Genomic DNA, 16,149 nt, shown 5'->3' with positions numbered 1-16,149 from the left:
CCTTTTGGAGTTCACCTTAACGTCTTCAAAGAAACCTACATTCTAAATGTTATCACAATAGTTCTTTGTTATGTCGCTCGAGGTCGTGCAGAGGTTTCTTTAATTCCTTTGGCGCACGAACTTCTTCTCAAAGAAAGGAATTAATTTCTGTCAACCATAGCCCTCCTTCTCGACCTCTTATCGTGATCGGGTATATTCCCTTATACCTCAAGAACGGATTGTCAGAAGAAGATACTCACAAAGGGCGATTGAGACGTCTTCAAGAAATATATCCATTGGTGATGTCAAAACAAAAGCTATTTCGGCTTAAAAAATGCGCTTTATCTAGAGTTGTGCACAATTTATACTTGTTTCTTCTCATATTGTGCTGTCGACACTTCGCTACCGCATTTGCGGATATACTTTACAAGTTCCAAGGTCGTTTTCGGTATATACCAAAAATTTCTCATTACCATTGGCTTTGCATAATCATTTTTTAGGCTTCTTACTTCTGGCTCACTCCTTTCTTCCTACGTGATTTTTGCTTTAGACATCGATATTCTTGAGTATAAACCGCAGAATTTGGATTTTCTCAATATTGCGCAAGGAAAATTCATTTGAAGTCCCACCGCCATCTTATTATTTCAAGAACACTATGCGACTGAAGTTTCTACCTTACCGGCTTGGCGACCTGTGGCGTACTTACATAGAATTTGTTTACCTACACTTCGGAGTTGTTTATACCTGGAGATTTCGAGATAATTCCCATAACTGCAAGTATTTATGAAACCTTGGAGATTATTATCGTTCCGATATACCTGATATTACGTATATTGTTTTTGTCGTTACAGAATATTTGACTTTACGGATGTCCAGACCCGCTTTTGTCTACATAATTCGATTACTACAAAGATTCATTTCTGTTAGTTTGATTACATTGTATCCTTCAGATTAGCTATGTTATACCGATATTAGTACGGTTGCTTTGTAAATTAGTTTTTGAATTTACAGAGACTTTGTCCGAAGCCGATATCGACAATTTTTAGTCGCACTATTTGTTTTACTCGGAAGGATTGGTTCGCACTACCTGATCTACATTCTGAATCGGTTAGATTGTGTTGCTGTCAAATAGAAATGTAGTTATTTGTGCATCGTAATAGTTATTTCTTGAATTTAACGCCACGTTTATGCTTTTATACCCGAATTTATACGAGAAATCCGTAATCGAGTTAAACTTTTGCTTTTGCTAATGTCAAGTCATTCGAATTATTGTTTCTTTTTGAGTATAAATTTCAGTTTAATTATCCGATTGCCTCATTGGCAGACGTTAGCATTCCTTACGCAATATCTTATGTGATGCCCTATTCACAACGCCTTTTATTTGTTTGTTTTGTTGTTTTTCTGTTACAGAAAAGGCTGAATGCGTCCTTGTGGGCTCACAAGGTTGCGACCCGAAGTTCAAAGGTCATTTTTATTTTTCGTCCGCGTTTGATTATATACTGGTTTTCGATACAATCGAATTGTAATTGTTACACTTGCTAATATATTTAAAAAAATGAGCAAAATCAATTAATGTACAGGGTGTTTTTTTCGAATTCTATAAATTAGTCAAGAATACGACTTTCAATTATCATACAAATCAGCCTTTGACTTTGATTTTGGACAACGGACTGTAACGCCGTTATCAGAAACGTCGAAGCGTCACCTCAAGATTAACACAACCGCCAAAAGTGCATCTCCTTTTAGTGCTTATGTGATGTGAATCTAATGGTTTTGTGAGTTCGTCCGTCTGCTCCTCGTCTAAGTCGAGAAGGAAAATAGACAGCGATGTCAAACCTTCGCCAATCGATGATCTATGAGTTCAAGGATCGGTGCTATTGAATATGAGCCGAATTAAAAGTCGTGTCCGAATGCGGGCGGATTTAATTAGGTTCCAGCGGTGCACAAAATTTCCCTACCGAAAATCGTATGCGATTCTTCATATTTTGTTTTATATTAAGGTAATTTAGGGGCGCAATTTTAATGCTTGCCCTAGGCGCCATTTGAGAATGCTACGCCACTAACACCCTGTAGTTCCTCATTATAAAATTATAAAAATATTATTAATAGTTTTCGAAATACAAACAAAAAACTGAAAAATGGGGTCTTTTATCCCCTTCCCTGATGCCAGCACACTTCTCACCCTCGGTGACTTTTAGTATGTTTACCTGTACACCTCCAGGGATAGCTGTACAAACTTTCAAAACTACAGGAATTATTCGGCCTTAGTACCTTAATTTACCAGGCTACATTGTGAAGAAGTAAAATAGTAAGTCTACCGCATGTCCCTTATGTTAGTTTTTAACATAACCAAAATTCGGGACAAACAATGTCACCTGGTAACAAACCAATCAGGAGGATTGAGGAAAATTGGTATCATTCAAGATCGCTTATCATGTTGTCGGCGTAGTTACAAGGGCCGACTAGAGTGCATCGATAAATTTGGAAGATATGGGTATATAAACTCCCTTGGTATCGCCATAGGTTCACTTTAGTTGTGACTGCTCAGTCTCAGAGTAATAAAGATGAATATCTTGACGTCCATAGTTCTTTCTTTTGTGAGTACTTCATTCTTGTTACCTGTAAATGTGTTTTTCAATTATAACATTTGTAGCTAATTGCCAATGTTTGCTCCGCAAATGTCGGTGGTTCTAAACGCAATCTACTTAGAGAACATCTAGGCTGGAATGATGCTGACCATGAGTACGAGACGACCGAGTCAGGGAACGAACTTAAGGAAGCCTCATTTGAGTGCCGCACTTCAGGAATGTATCCCGATCCATTCGATTGCAACAGGTACCATCATTGCGCTCGCCATGGGAACGACGGCGATTGGAACAAGACCCCTTTAGAACACTTCAGCGATACATGTAACTGTGGCTACGCGTACAACTCGAGAACAACCTTCTGCGACATCTCGATCAGGAACAACGGCACGTGCAACAATAACCCTATCACCACGTGTGAGCATCCGGGGCAAAACGGCAGGATGGAACACAATCCTTCGTTGTACTTCATCTGTCAATATCATCATCAAAATGGACAGCTGTATCCCTTCATGTATGCTTGCGAACATGGTAGAAAGTATAACGCGTACAAGTACCTTTGCGAGTAGTGTTTTACAAGTAGGAGTTGTGCTGAATTGTACTAGATAAACACTTTTTTACATTTCAGCTAACATGGAAATAAAAAATATGCAAAATTGTGCGCTTTTAGAAATCCTTGTACCATAACTGATGTAGTGCCGATAGTAGGTACTTACTCAAAAAATAACTGGCATTGCAATTTTGTTTAAAAGAAACCAATCGTGCTTGATTGTGTTGGATAGCGTAATATGTCGTAATTCTTCTTTGATTAATTAAACAAATAAACCCCTAAATTTGTGACAAATCATTTTTTAAAGATTAAGTTGCGGTTTATTCTTTTAGATTTTGTTTCTCTCCCACCCTGCTCATTAACACGTATTAGAATAAAAAAAGTGCCAAGTTCTTGACAGAACAGCTTCCTAGCTCAAAACCAAACATCGCCCGCGTGTCAAAACGTTTCCCAGGAAAGTTTACTGTTTTCCGATGTAGAACAAGAATATTCCATTTGAAAAAATTAGTTACCCCACACTTGACCCTTGAGGGACAGTTATGTGAAAATGTGCATAGCATCATTAAATGGGCTCCTCCACATGAAGAATATTTTATATAAATCATTTTTGGATATCCCTGCTAGTTTCCGTAATAATCGATGGTCTCAAAATAAATGGGACACTCTGTATATAACTTAATTGAAAGTCAAATATAAAATTACGAAACTGTAGTCGCCAAGTTCTATTATACAGGTGCAGTTAATCAATTGAAACTGATATCTTTTGTAGACAACAACTTGTATTACTGTTTTGTTTCGAATGTCTTAGTTATACTCGGAAAAAACGAAATTTACATGATATTTGATGTTTCCTGTTCAGATTGAATTGTTCTAAGATATACATGATGTTTACTTTCACCTACTAGGCAACCACCTAAAACGAACTAATGCCACATCCGAGGGCTTATGTCCGATCCTGGAACGAGACGTGGGGACGAGAGGAGGCGGCGCAACCGCCGAAACAGAGCTTATGTCCCAACCGGGAGGAATTAAACGGCATACGCGTCCACAGGCATGCGAAACTTGACCCTCCCCACAACTATTTCGGAATTCGAACTGAGTTTAATCACGATTGAATGTGTGCCATAATGGTCTAGTGGAGAATACTTGGCTTGCAACCGGGCGTTGCGGGTTCGATTCTTTGCATGAACTTTTTTATTTTTTTTTACAAAAATGCGTACCCCAATTCAGCGGAGTTGGACATTAGGCGATTACTAAGTGTAAGATTGTCTTCTCAAATTTTTTGAAAAGCCACACTATTAAAAAATGCTAGCTATACCGGACCAGAAGATACATCTGATCTAAACCAAATTAAAACACAATGTTTTTAGATTCTATCTGCAGATGTGACATACTACGAGCATTACAATATGAAAACCTCAAATTCAAAAATTCAAAAAAATCAAATATTAGATTCTTGTCCAACGTTAGGGTCTATGCGCTACCGGAAAATGTTAACCGATTTTTTCTTGTTTTGTCTATATAATGCGCGCTATTACAACTTCAAAATAAAAAAATTAGTTTTTTCGGTCCACCCTAATGAAAAACCGTTGCTAATTAAATGAGTTGCAGTAAACAGCATCCGATTAGGACATTAGGAGTCGTTTCAAAGGAAGCGTTAGCTTGTTTAAGCCCTCTAAGCTCACCCCCTTTTGAAATAATAATAATAACCTTACAGCTCTTATAAAAACCCACAAAATTGTGTTTTTAATGAACTTTGTGTCATAAATAAGTAAAAGAGATATGATATGACATATTTTTTTAAATAGGAGCATGATTATCTACATTACCGGTATATATTTCGTTTACTCCACATTAGACACTGTGATAAAATGTTAATTTTTGAGGGTTAAATCATTTTTCTAACTTAAACCACAATATGGGATGATATTTACGGATTGAAATATTCTAACAATCACTACTCAACTCATCTGAACCAAATTTTACTCACCTTAACCTTTAAGATATAGTGTTGTGTGTAACTACAGCATGCGGGAGTTGCGACGATCGGCACCTGCAGTAATTATGGGTCACCTTGTATGTACATTTCAATTTTATTTCAACGTTAAACGTGGATTTTTAGATTAAGCGCAATGCCTGTCATGTCACGCGACGTCGAAGTCGATTATGTTTGTATCCGAATTTTTTTAATCTTGTTTATGTAATTGTAAATCTAAAGTGCCTGTTAAAAAGATGAATGTTTCTCTGCGGTTGTTTCGATAAGAATTGTTATCGCTGCGTACGCGAATTAAATTTCGAGATAAAGACGTGTTACCGCCGGTTAGAAAACACAGATGCGGTTTGATTTTTCGAAGACGCACAGTATTTTGTCAACGAAGTAGAGGTGGAAGTTGAGGATGGAAATAATTGTTAAATAGAAGAGACAGACGTTAAAGAAGACTTGCCTTTTGCCTGTCCGTAAATCTTCTTTGGTGCTCGTGTAGCTCTTTGCAGTGCGTTTAGCCGTATATTGTAGCTGTTTATTTTATGGCGTTTTGGTAAGGACAGCCAGTCGTGATGTCCTCGAAGAATTCTCCCAGAATGTTCAGCAATTCTGTTCCAGCTTTTCGTAATAGATTAGAACATTTTGGACACTCTTGCGATGAAAACCAATTAATTGCTAATTTCGTTTTTATCTTCGTTTATTTATTTATTGTTATTGATGGCATTACTTAATAAAGCGAGCTTTTACTTTTTTTTTAAGTTTCTTGTACAAGGCTACTAACATGTGACGTCATCGAAACGATAAAAAAACCTCTTTCAAATGAGCCTAATCAAAGGGTACATATTGCTATTTAAAAAAATTCAATTGTTTTATGTTATTCATTTGTTTTCTGAAATAAAAACAACTGAATGCTACCTTTCATAATAGAAAAGTTATGTGTTGTATATAGTCGTTATTTACCGAGATATACAGTGATATTCATGTAGAAGTAGACATAGGGATTTTCTGTAGGAATTTCCTATGTATACTTTTAAATGATAAAAAGTCTTCTGAAGGACGCCTAACTTTATGCCACCAAAATAACTATCTACAACAAATGAAGATTTGCCTGTCATATTAATTAATTTGAGTATTATCGCTTTGACTTCCCTATTCTAATTTCGGTTCGTGTGCGATGTATTCAACTAAAGAAAAAGTTGACATTTTCAATTGGTATAGTACCGACAACAGTTAAAGAAACTTAAGAGATTTATTTTCTGTGAAGTCAAAGCAACAATATTCAAATTAATAATTAAATATGGCACTGTAATGGTCCTAGGGGTCTATCAAGCCGACACTGAAAACGTTGACTCGACTGATGGACGTTTCGCGGCACTTTTGAATTTGGATGGCAGTTGGCTCGATATGGGTGGCACGAATGAACTCCTACGTTGTGTAATTGGTTCTTGTATGTGTTGGGACGTGAGACATAATTGGGAAGAGAATTAAATAAAAGACAGAACTTTTGTGCGTAAGAAATGACAAAAACGAATAAATATATTACGCACACAACAAGCCCATACCAGGGAAACCTTCTACGGGACAAAAACCCCGAGATAGGCCACACAAATACGTGAAATAAATCACCTACCGCAATAAAATGCAAGAGAAAGTACACATAAATAAAACATCTCAAATTGTATGAAAAAATCAGATAATCGAATCAAATACAATTAAACAAGTTCATAAAAACAAAATACATAAGACAATATATATGCAATACAAAAATACATCAAAATACCTGTACAATCAATTGAGATAACAACTCGTAAAATAATAAATGACATGTACATGGGAAACATCAACATGGTGTGGCTCTATTCCAGCCTTCATTAACATAATTTTATTTGACATGAAAAGTACATGTGAGAATACCAATAGTATTCATGTGAAAATCGATTATCGCTCAAGCAGAACATATTTTAAATAGAGGAAATGTTAATGAGAGGGCCCTTAAATATCTCGCATTGCTAAGGTGCTAAGAACTGCAATCCGCACGAGACGAGTAGGCAACAGATACAACGAAAGATCTAACTGTATTAAGGTACGTTTCCTATGAAGTTATGTCTGTAAATAATTCATCCAATACTTCTCCATCCGATTTTCCCATGCCTGATCCACGCAACCTCTCTGTGACTGGTTCATCTTGTTCTCCTGTGGTTAATCACTTGCCTCTTCCGTGGCTGGACCTACTCATTTAATTATAATGAGATCATTATATGTCTAAAACTCGTCCAAAAGTGGGTGTTCCGTCATTTTTTACATAATCAGTAAACTTCTATACCCCCATTTAGATTGTACTGTTTGCTGGTTCTCTATTTTAGAACTGCTTTCCTTTAAATATTGAAATATACAGTACGTAAATTTTAACTCTGAACATCCAAAATTCCTACGTTCAATTTTTAAGTATACAAGTCAATGCATTAATATGCCTGACAGTTATGCAACCCACCTTACACAAATTTGACTAAAAAAACTTGGCAGTTATTTTAGATACGTATTCGGCGAATTTACTTAGCAGATACGACTTATTAACTGTGACACTGTCTTTAAAGTGGTTTTATCATATTTTTTCAGTTCATTTGCGGTGAATTATCGAATTCAATACCGGCTTGTGTCAAATTTCAAATTCTCCCGAACAGTGATGTAATTGAAGTTTCTTCTACGTACGCCAATATATTTAACTTCATTCATTAACAATACAACCATCAACATGAAATTTTTTAATGATGAATTGAGCCAATTGACGCCATTTTGCATATCTGGATATTTAGGTGCAAAAATAAATCCTGTGAGTATTGAAATATATCTGTAACACGTCCTTTTCTTCTTCTTTTGTATACATTTTATTGAGAATATACGTCGTTTAGTATAAAAACAGGCGCCTACTGCAAAATTTGTCTTTTTCTTCGCATGAGCTAGATAGAGATGAAAATATCATAGCATAATTTGTGTACAACTCACAGGCGACCAGTTTTACTTAGGTGGCTGACTGTTTTTGTACTAGATGTTACATTGGTTGTATATTTCAAGGGGTATTTGACTTGTATATTTAAGAATTGAACATAGGAAATTTGTACTCGTATGTTCGGTGTTAAAATGTACGCACTGTGCATAGCCCTTGAAATGTAAAATATTCTTAAGTGTAGTAACACATAAAACATAGGTGAAAAGTTCTTAAAAGACATCAAAGATTCTTCATACGATTTAAGAGACTTTTTCTGAAAAGCCTTGGAATTCTTATAGGTGCATTTTTACAAATTAAAATCATTAGAATACATGCATTTTAGTGGTGGTTATAAATTGTAATAACACGTCCAAACGTCCCTACTTGGTAAAGAAAAATGTGTCTGATGTGACTTCTAATTCTGCTTGTAAAGCAATTACAGATGTATCAGTAAATTTTCTAGTAAGAAAACTGCACCCTGTTCTTGGAGTTTGTTCCGCCTGAAAGTAGGCAATTCATATTGCACATTTCAGTGAAAACAATTTTCAATTTTGCCATCCATATATCGCACAATTGAACGAACACGCAATTACCAATTGCAATATCACGGTCGTGCAATATCCTTCCGTATTCGTAAATCTAGTAAAACGGAATAAATGTAAGTATTATTTTCAATTTTCCTACGTTATAAGGAAACAAGGAAACTCCCTACGGCGAACGTAACGAGCAGGTATATGTTTTCTCATTTGAAATGCATTGACAAGCTAATACGGTTTGAGAATTCTAAATTTATTTTTCGTGTATCGAACATATTGGTATGTATGTGATTGTGATTGTGAGAAAATCTATTCCGGAATAGGTATGTTATTTCTGTAACTTTCGTATTTGGGATTGATATAGAATTTATAAAGGAAATCTTATAGGCTTCTGTGTACCTACTTCTTTTTGTGTTTACTCGCGTATTTTTTAGGTCTTTTCATTTCTTCAAAAGTAATTCCTAAATTGTGATTGGTTTGATAATTATGATTGCTTCGCACTAACGGAGGTGGGGGCGTTTGACTGGGACGGTGCCTTTTCTACATAGAACTTTTCCGTACATATGACGGTAAAGTTAATGATTTGACTAAATCTTTCGATCTTGTTTAAATTGGTTCCCAATCTAAGGAAGAGGAAACATAATACACTCGAAATTTGTGAATATTGGTCGTTCAGAATCGAGTCGTTCTCGTTACCACTACGATATCGTTTGTTAACGACAATATACCTACAGAATAGACCCCTTAATCATGTATCGATCCTACTAAGTTTCCACTATAACAATGCGTACTGATCGCCGATTAATTCATTCATTAATTAACTGAAAGTTCATAACCTCTAGGGAAATTGAATTCTTGATATTGCGCGCAGCTTGGTTTCTCTGTCTCACTTTAAAATTTTCGACCCCGGTAATAAACAGCCACAGGATGACGTCATTTCAAGCACTATTATTAACACATTTATTTGGTACTTATTACCGATAAGCACCTATGATTTAATTCGTACTTGTAACTTATTAACCTTCTATATTGGCCCTAAAACGAAACCGGCTTCTAATTGCGTACTTGTTTTGCTCAAAGTTAAAAATTAGTGGTTAAACGACCCAACATAATTAATTGATAATTCCGCCGTTTGTTTTTTGATCTTGTCAGATTTAATTTGATTTTCCTAAATTTTTTTCGATTATTTTCTGGCGAATGGTTTCTGAGTATAAACTTGTGTTAAATGCTTGTGAAAGTTTAAGTCGCCGATACGTTGTGGGACGCTCCAAAATTAACCAGAATTACGCGACGATCCTGCTGATGCGAGATCAGCATTTGCTGTATGGCATGGGTTCTGCTGATGCGGAGTCATTTTCAATCAACGTGGGTTTGATAAAGATTGTCAATGTGGGGTTCTAGGGGTTTTATTGGTTGAGAAGGGGTTAGTTGATTGGTAGAACATGATCAATGGGCATAGTTTTAAAAAATTACGCTGGTGGAAACTTACTGTTGGTAAAAAATCGTGGGGTAATTCAGATTAATCCGAGGGAAAATGCGCGTTAAGCCACGAGATTGTTCACGTTGAGCGGTCCAAAAAGATAAGTCGACCACCGTAAGTTAGTGCGGGATTCGTGAGAGATCCGAGCGCGATAGAAATTGGATTGATCTCCAATTAAGGAACAAAAATGCGTGAATCTGAGTTTGTTGACTTCCAATTCACATTCACATCGCACAAAGACACAACTGTGGAAAAAAATTAAGGGGTTGTTCGCAGTGAAATTATAGTATTGTTAATGACATGGTAAACATTGACAAAAGGACAGTTTCACAAATTATAATGGAGGAGGGGCATAAGATTTTCACATAACGGTATCAAATATGTGATTCTGCATTAAGAACAATGATTAAAACTCACAAAAATATAAAATGCTGCATACAAAACACAAATACGATATAAAGAGATGCAAAGATTACAACCTGCATTAAATAACACAAAATAACAACAAACTACGCTTTCATGACCATTAAAGACAAGATGCCAAACGTACTCAACATTCGTGCTTTCTAGATGGCGCAGGCAGATTTTCTCTGTTGAAATATGTAATATTTGGTGTGTTACTTTGCAAACACCTTGTATTTGTTTGACCTTCAACATTCTATTCTATGGTTTACAGAACAGTTTTAACATGTTCGCGTTCGCGCGTTTTGTGTGGTTATGTCAGATTTCCTTTCATTGTTTCTTTTACAAATAAGGTTTATTATAATAAATGTATACCTACGTATCATAACAGCGAGGTTTAATTAATAATCTCAACAGGTTATGGGCCCAGAACACGGTGAGGTAAAATAACAAAATCGGCATCCGTTTTTTCGTCGCGTTTAAGTCGTGTGCGATTCGCCATTTTGCCTTCGTTTCAGAATAAAATTTACGTTCAAGTCGTAAAATAAACAAAGGTGAAAATGTCGGTTAGTTCTGTAAAAATTGATACGTCCAGCATTCCGAAATTCGACGGTACCAACTTTCAACTCTGGAAGTTTGGGATTACCATTCTGTTAAAATCCGAAAAGTTAATGGCTATTGTTGACGGAAGTACCAAGGAACCCGAAAATAAAACCAGCAAGGATTGGGAGGATTGGGAAGCGAAGAATACGAAAGCGCAAGTAATTTTGTTAGCAACAATTGGTCAAGAGCAGATGCAACATCTAATTAATTGTGATGATGCAGCGAAAATGTGGAACCGCCTAATTGCCATCCATGAGCAGAAAACCGAAATTTCTAAGGAACTACTGTGGCAAAAATTTTATGAATACAAGATGCCGGAAAACAGCAAAATAGCCGAACATATTTCCAGCATTGAACTCTTAGTCCGACAACTAAAAGATGTAAAAGAAACCATCAGCACGAGCGCCATTTGTTCAAAGGTCATCAATAGTTTGCCATCCCGATTCAATGCCTTTAGGACCGCATGGGATTCCGTAAGTAACGAACAACAAACCTTCGAAAATCTATCTGCCCGATTACTAAAGGAAGAGACTCGCATGTCTAACGATAATTCAGAAATATCACGACTCGCACTCGAAGTAAAAGCTCTACAAAGCAAGTTAGAAACCGAAACCAAATCCGAATCTGCAAAACCCAAGAATAGGAACATCAACGATTTAAAGAAAAATACGGTTTGCAATTATTGCAAGAAAAAGGGCCATTGGATCAGAGAATGTAGAAAAAGGATATCAAATCTTAAGAAAAATGACAATTCAGCACCTTCAAGCTCATCTAGCTCCGCTTTTATTTGCAATATATCTTCCTTGTATAGTGCAAGCTCAGACATCCAAAAATTTGAATGGATTTGCGATTCAGGTGCCAGTGTACACATGACCAGCGAAATGGATTGGTTTACTGAATACCAAGAAATTAATAAACCAATGTTTGTTCGAGTAGCTAACGATAAATTAATATCTGTGGTCGGAAAGGGTGAAATTGAAATAGAGGTGTTCGCGAACAATAAGTGGCAAAATAAAACAATCACTAATGTTTTATATATCCCTGAACTTAGTCGAAATTTATTTTCGGTGGGAGCAATGACTGATAAAAATTACACATTTCATTCGTATAAAAATCATTGTGAGTTTCGTGATCAGCAAGAAAACGTTGTTTGTACCGGACACAGAAAAGATAGCTTGTGGATAATGAAATTTCGACCGAAATCTGCATCTGAATGTCATGTAAGTACGGTTAAAAGTACAAATAATTCGCTCAAACTCTGGCATAATCGTCTCGGTCACATTAATGACGATTATATTAAGAAAACAGTTGACTTGGTCTCAGATTTAAAGTTATCAGATAAAGAACCGTTTTTCTGTGAAAGTTGTCAATTTGGTAAGCAGTGTAAAGTCTCACATAAAAGTTTATCCCTTAAAAGAGCTAAGAAACCTGGTGAAATAATTCACAGCGACGTGTGTGGCAGAATCAATATTCCTTCACCAAGTGGATCTACATATTTCTTACTTTTTAAAGATGACTGTAGTGGTTATCGTACCGTTTATTTTCTTAAGCAAAAATCTGAAGTCCTAGAGAAATTCATCGAATATAAAAACCTCGTAGAAAACCAGACCGGGAATAAAATTAAAATTCTCCGAAGCGATCGAGGTGGGGAGTACATGAGTAAAGCTTTTACAGATGTTTTACAAAAAGCAGGAATTTTGCCAGAATATTCAGCTGCTTACACTCATGAGCAAAACGGTCGTTCAGAACGTGAGATAAGGACAATATGTGAATGTGCTAGAAGTATGCTGATAAATAAAAACGTTACTCAGGAACTGTGGTCAGAAGCCGTAAATTGTGCCGTTTATATCCTCAATAGAACAGCCAATAGTCAAGTAGCAGACATGACCGCCTATGAAAAGTGGTTTGGCCGTAAACCGCAATTAAAACATCTCAGAACTTTTGGAAGTACAGCATATATGGCCATACCAAACCAATTCCGTACTAAATTTGATCCGAAGTCCCGAAAATTAATGCTAGTTGGCTATGATGGTCATTCATCGAACTACAGACTCTGGGATTCTGAAAGAAGAAGAATAGAAGTTAGCTGTAATGTTAATTTTAACGAATTCGAAATACTTACAACAAAAAAGGAAACCTTTACCTTACACTTTGAAGACGACAAGTCCGAAAAATATTCCAGCGACGAAGATGATCAATTTGAGCAAGATGATGCTACTACAAGAATTTTGAGAGACAGAAGCAAGCTTTCGAAGCCTAAATTTTTAGAAGACTACGCATACTGTACACTTTTTGAACCTAATTCCTATGAAGAAGCGATAAGTTGTGCAGAATCCGAGGAATGGCATCGAGCCATGCTAGAAGAAATTAATGCCTTAAAGTGCAACAATACATGGGAATTAGTGAACTTACCAGAAAATGCAAAAGTTGTTGAAATAAGTGGGTTTTTCGCATAAAAACTGCTTCAGACGGTACACCTACACGTTATAAAGCTCGCCTTGTCGCGCGCGGTTTTACTCAAGAAAAAGGTGTTGATTATCAAGAAACATTCGCTCCGGTAGTGCGCTATGATTCTATTCGTGTTTTGCTTGCTTTAGCAACTGAAAAGGACATGACAATTTCGAACTTTGACGTACAGACAGCTTTCTTATACGGTGACTTATCGGAGTGCGTGTATATGAAACAACCAACGGGATTCGAAAATAAAAAGAAACATAATTTAGTGTGCAAGCTAAACCGCAGTTTGTACGGTCTAAAACAGAGTGCCCGTTGTTGGAACCGTAAGTTTATAACATTTTTAAACAAATATCATTTTAAGCAGCTAAAGACAGACCAATGTGTTTTTATTGGTCATTTTGCTGATAGTGAAGTTTATTTGGCTATCTATGTTGATGATGGCTTGTTGCTTTCAAGGTCAAAAGCCGCAGTTAATGTACTGATCCATAATATGCAACAAATGTTCAAAATTGTTGTAAATTTAAATAACTCTAAACTAAATTTTGTTGGCCTAGAAATTGAACAGTATTTGTCCGATGGTAAAGTGTATATTCATCAACAAAAGTACATTAATAAACTCCTTGAAAAATTCCATATGAGCACTGCTAAACCTTTGTCAGTACCTTCAGAACCCGGAATTTCTTTGTCGGCCTCGGTCGATACAGTATCTAGCCAAAATCAACCATATCGTGAAGCTGTTGGTTCATTGATGTTTTTGGCTACTTGCAGTCGTCCGGATATTTCCTTTGCAGTAAATCAAGTAAGCCGATTTTATAATAATTGGCAAGATCAACATTGGCAAGCAGTTAAACGAATTTTTCGTTATTTAAAACAGACTTCTCATTACAAAATTGTTTATGCAAAATCTTCCAACGTAAACCTGTTCGGATACACAGATGCTGACTACGCTGGGTGCATAGACACAAGAAAATCTACGAGTGGCTATATTTTCATGCTCGCAGATGCCCCTGTAACATGGAAATGCCAGAAACAAACAGTCGTTGCGCAATCTACAACCGAGGCGGAGTACATCGCTTTGGCGTTAGGTGTTCGAGAAGCCCTATGGTTAAAGTCGTTTTTGCAGGAGTTAGGAATAAACCATCCCCAGGTTACAATCAAAGTTGATAATCAGTCAACTATCAAGCTGTCGCAAGCGCAGCAGCTCCATAATCGAACCAAACATATAGACATTAAAGTTCATTTTGTGCGCGATGAAATTGAAAAGGGTAACATTTGTGTTTGTTATGTAAATTCTAGTGATCAGTTAGCAGACATTTTAACTAAACCTGTTACAAAGAATGTTTTAGATCATTGCCTGAAAAATATGAATATTTTAGATTAAGTTGATTTTTGAAATATTTTGTTCTGTATTAGAGTATGTCTGCATATGTATTTGTAGAAATCTTTTTGATTTTTGTTTTCAGTTAGTACCTAACACTCAAATAGGTGGGAGTGTTGAAATATGTAATATTTGGTGTGTTACTTTGCAAACACCTTGTATTTGTTTGACCTTCAACATTCTATTCTATGGTTTACAGAACAGTTTTAACATGTTCGCGTTCGCGCGTTTTGTGTGGTTATGTCAGATTTCCTTTCATTGTTTCTTTTACAAATAAGGTTTATCATAATAAATGTATACCTACGTATCATAACAGCGAGGTTTAATTAATAATCTCAACAACTTTAACTTGAATGCTGCCTGCATTTTCACCTGCATTTCTTCCAGTCGATGCCAGATTGTTTCTAGCTTAGTTCTTTTTTTTCTGGTTTTTCGGTTTAGCCTTCGAAAGCGTTTCTGGTTTACTTCGTACCCATGTTATTTACCTTCTACCTTCCCATTTTCCAAAGCTGTCCAACTATCATTACATAGCACATTGTTATGGATAATTTTGAGTAACTTAGTTTAACTTGAAATTGTATTTAGACGGAGTAAGTACGAATTTGCAGGAGAATCGAAAATGTAGCACCGAAAGTAGGAGAGAAAACTGAAAACATTGATTGCAAGATGGAGGTGAGAAAATATTTTGGTATTGTTAAATAAGAGCCTGACAACGCTTACATTACAATTTTGAAATTGAATTCATTGAAAATGAATCAATAGTCAACGTTAAGGATAAGTCAATTCGGATCACCGAACCATCCTTAATTACCAAGCTTCGTAGGTAATCTAAAATCCTTTCAGTTTGCCATCCATATTAAGTTGTCGGCACATTTATCATTCCTTCGCAACGTTGACACCTCTACTTCGAGTGTGAGCTTTCAGAACGACAACCCGAGAGGTATTCCATTGAAAACTCTGACAACAATTCACCCCCATCACATTACAATTGCGTGCACAACGGCATCAACATAAGAAGCGAAAATTGTCAGATTCCATAAAAGCGGTTTACATTATATTTTAATCCCTTCTGCTTGCGTGCGGAAAAACATTACACCGAGAGAAGTTGTAGTGTTAAAATGTTTCATACGTTGTTTTTTCTGACAAGAATAAAGAGGGGTTCAAAGTGAAACAACAGCTCTGCTAACATAACCGCAGGGCACTAATGAA

At 36.2% G+C, this 16,149-nt stretch overlaps 1 protein-coding gene across 1 annotated transcript; it reads left to right on the top strand.

The window, feature by feature from the left end:
- Positions 1-2,522: 2,522 nt before the first annotated feature.
- On the top strand, positions 2,523-3,210 carry LOC116177626. Its single transcript, XM_031496635.1, has 2 exons — positions 2,523-2,576; positions 2,633-3,210. The coding sequence occupies exons 1-2, from the start codon at positions 2,544-2,546 to the stop codon at positions 3,131-3,133; spliced, it is 534 nt and encodes a 177-aa protein (XP_031352495.1). The 5' UTR covers positions 2,523-2,543; the 3' UTR covers positions 3,134-3,210.
- The last annotated feature ends 12,939 nt before the right edge of the window (positions 3,211-16,149 follow it).

The sequence above is a fragment of the Photinus pyralis genome, unplaced genomic scaffold (assembly GCF_008802855.1).
Source record: "Photinus pyralis isolate 1611_PpyrPB1 unplaced genomic scaffold, Ppyr1.3 Ppyr1.4_LG8, whole genome shotgun sequence".
NCBI lineage: Eukaryota > Metazoa > Arthropoda > Insecta > Coleoptera > Lampyridae > Photinus > Photinus pyralis.
The sequence above is the reverse complement of the archived record's forward strand: the minus strand, read 5'-3'. Positions and strand labels throughout refer to the sequence as shown.

Excerpts from the sequence above, each read along its gene's own strand:
- LOC116177626 (XM_031496635.1), top strand. The coding sequence starts at position 2,544 with ATGAATATCTTGACGTCCATAGTTCTTTCTTTT. Across the intron at positions 2,577-2,632 it reads CGTCCATAGTTCTTTCTTTT|CTAATTGCCAATGTTTGCTC; the intron begins GTGAGTACTTCA and ends TAACATTTGTAG.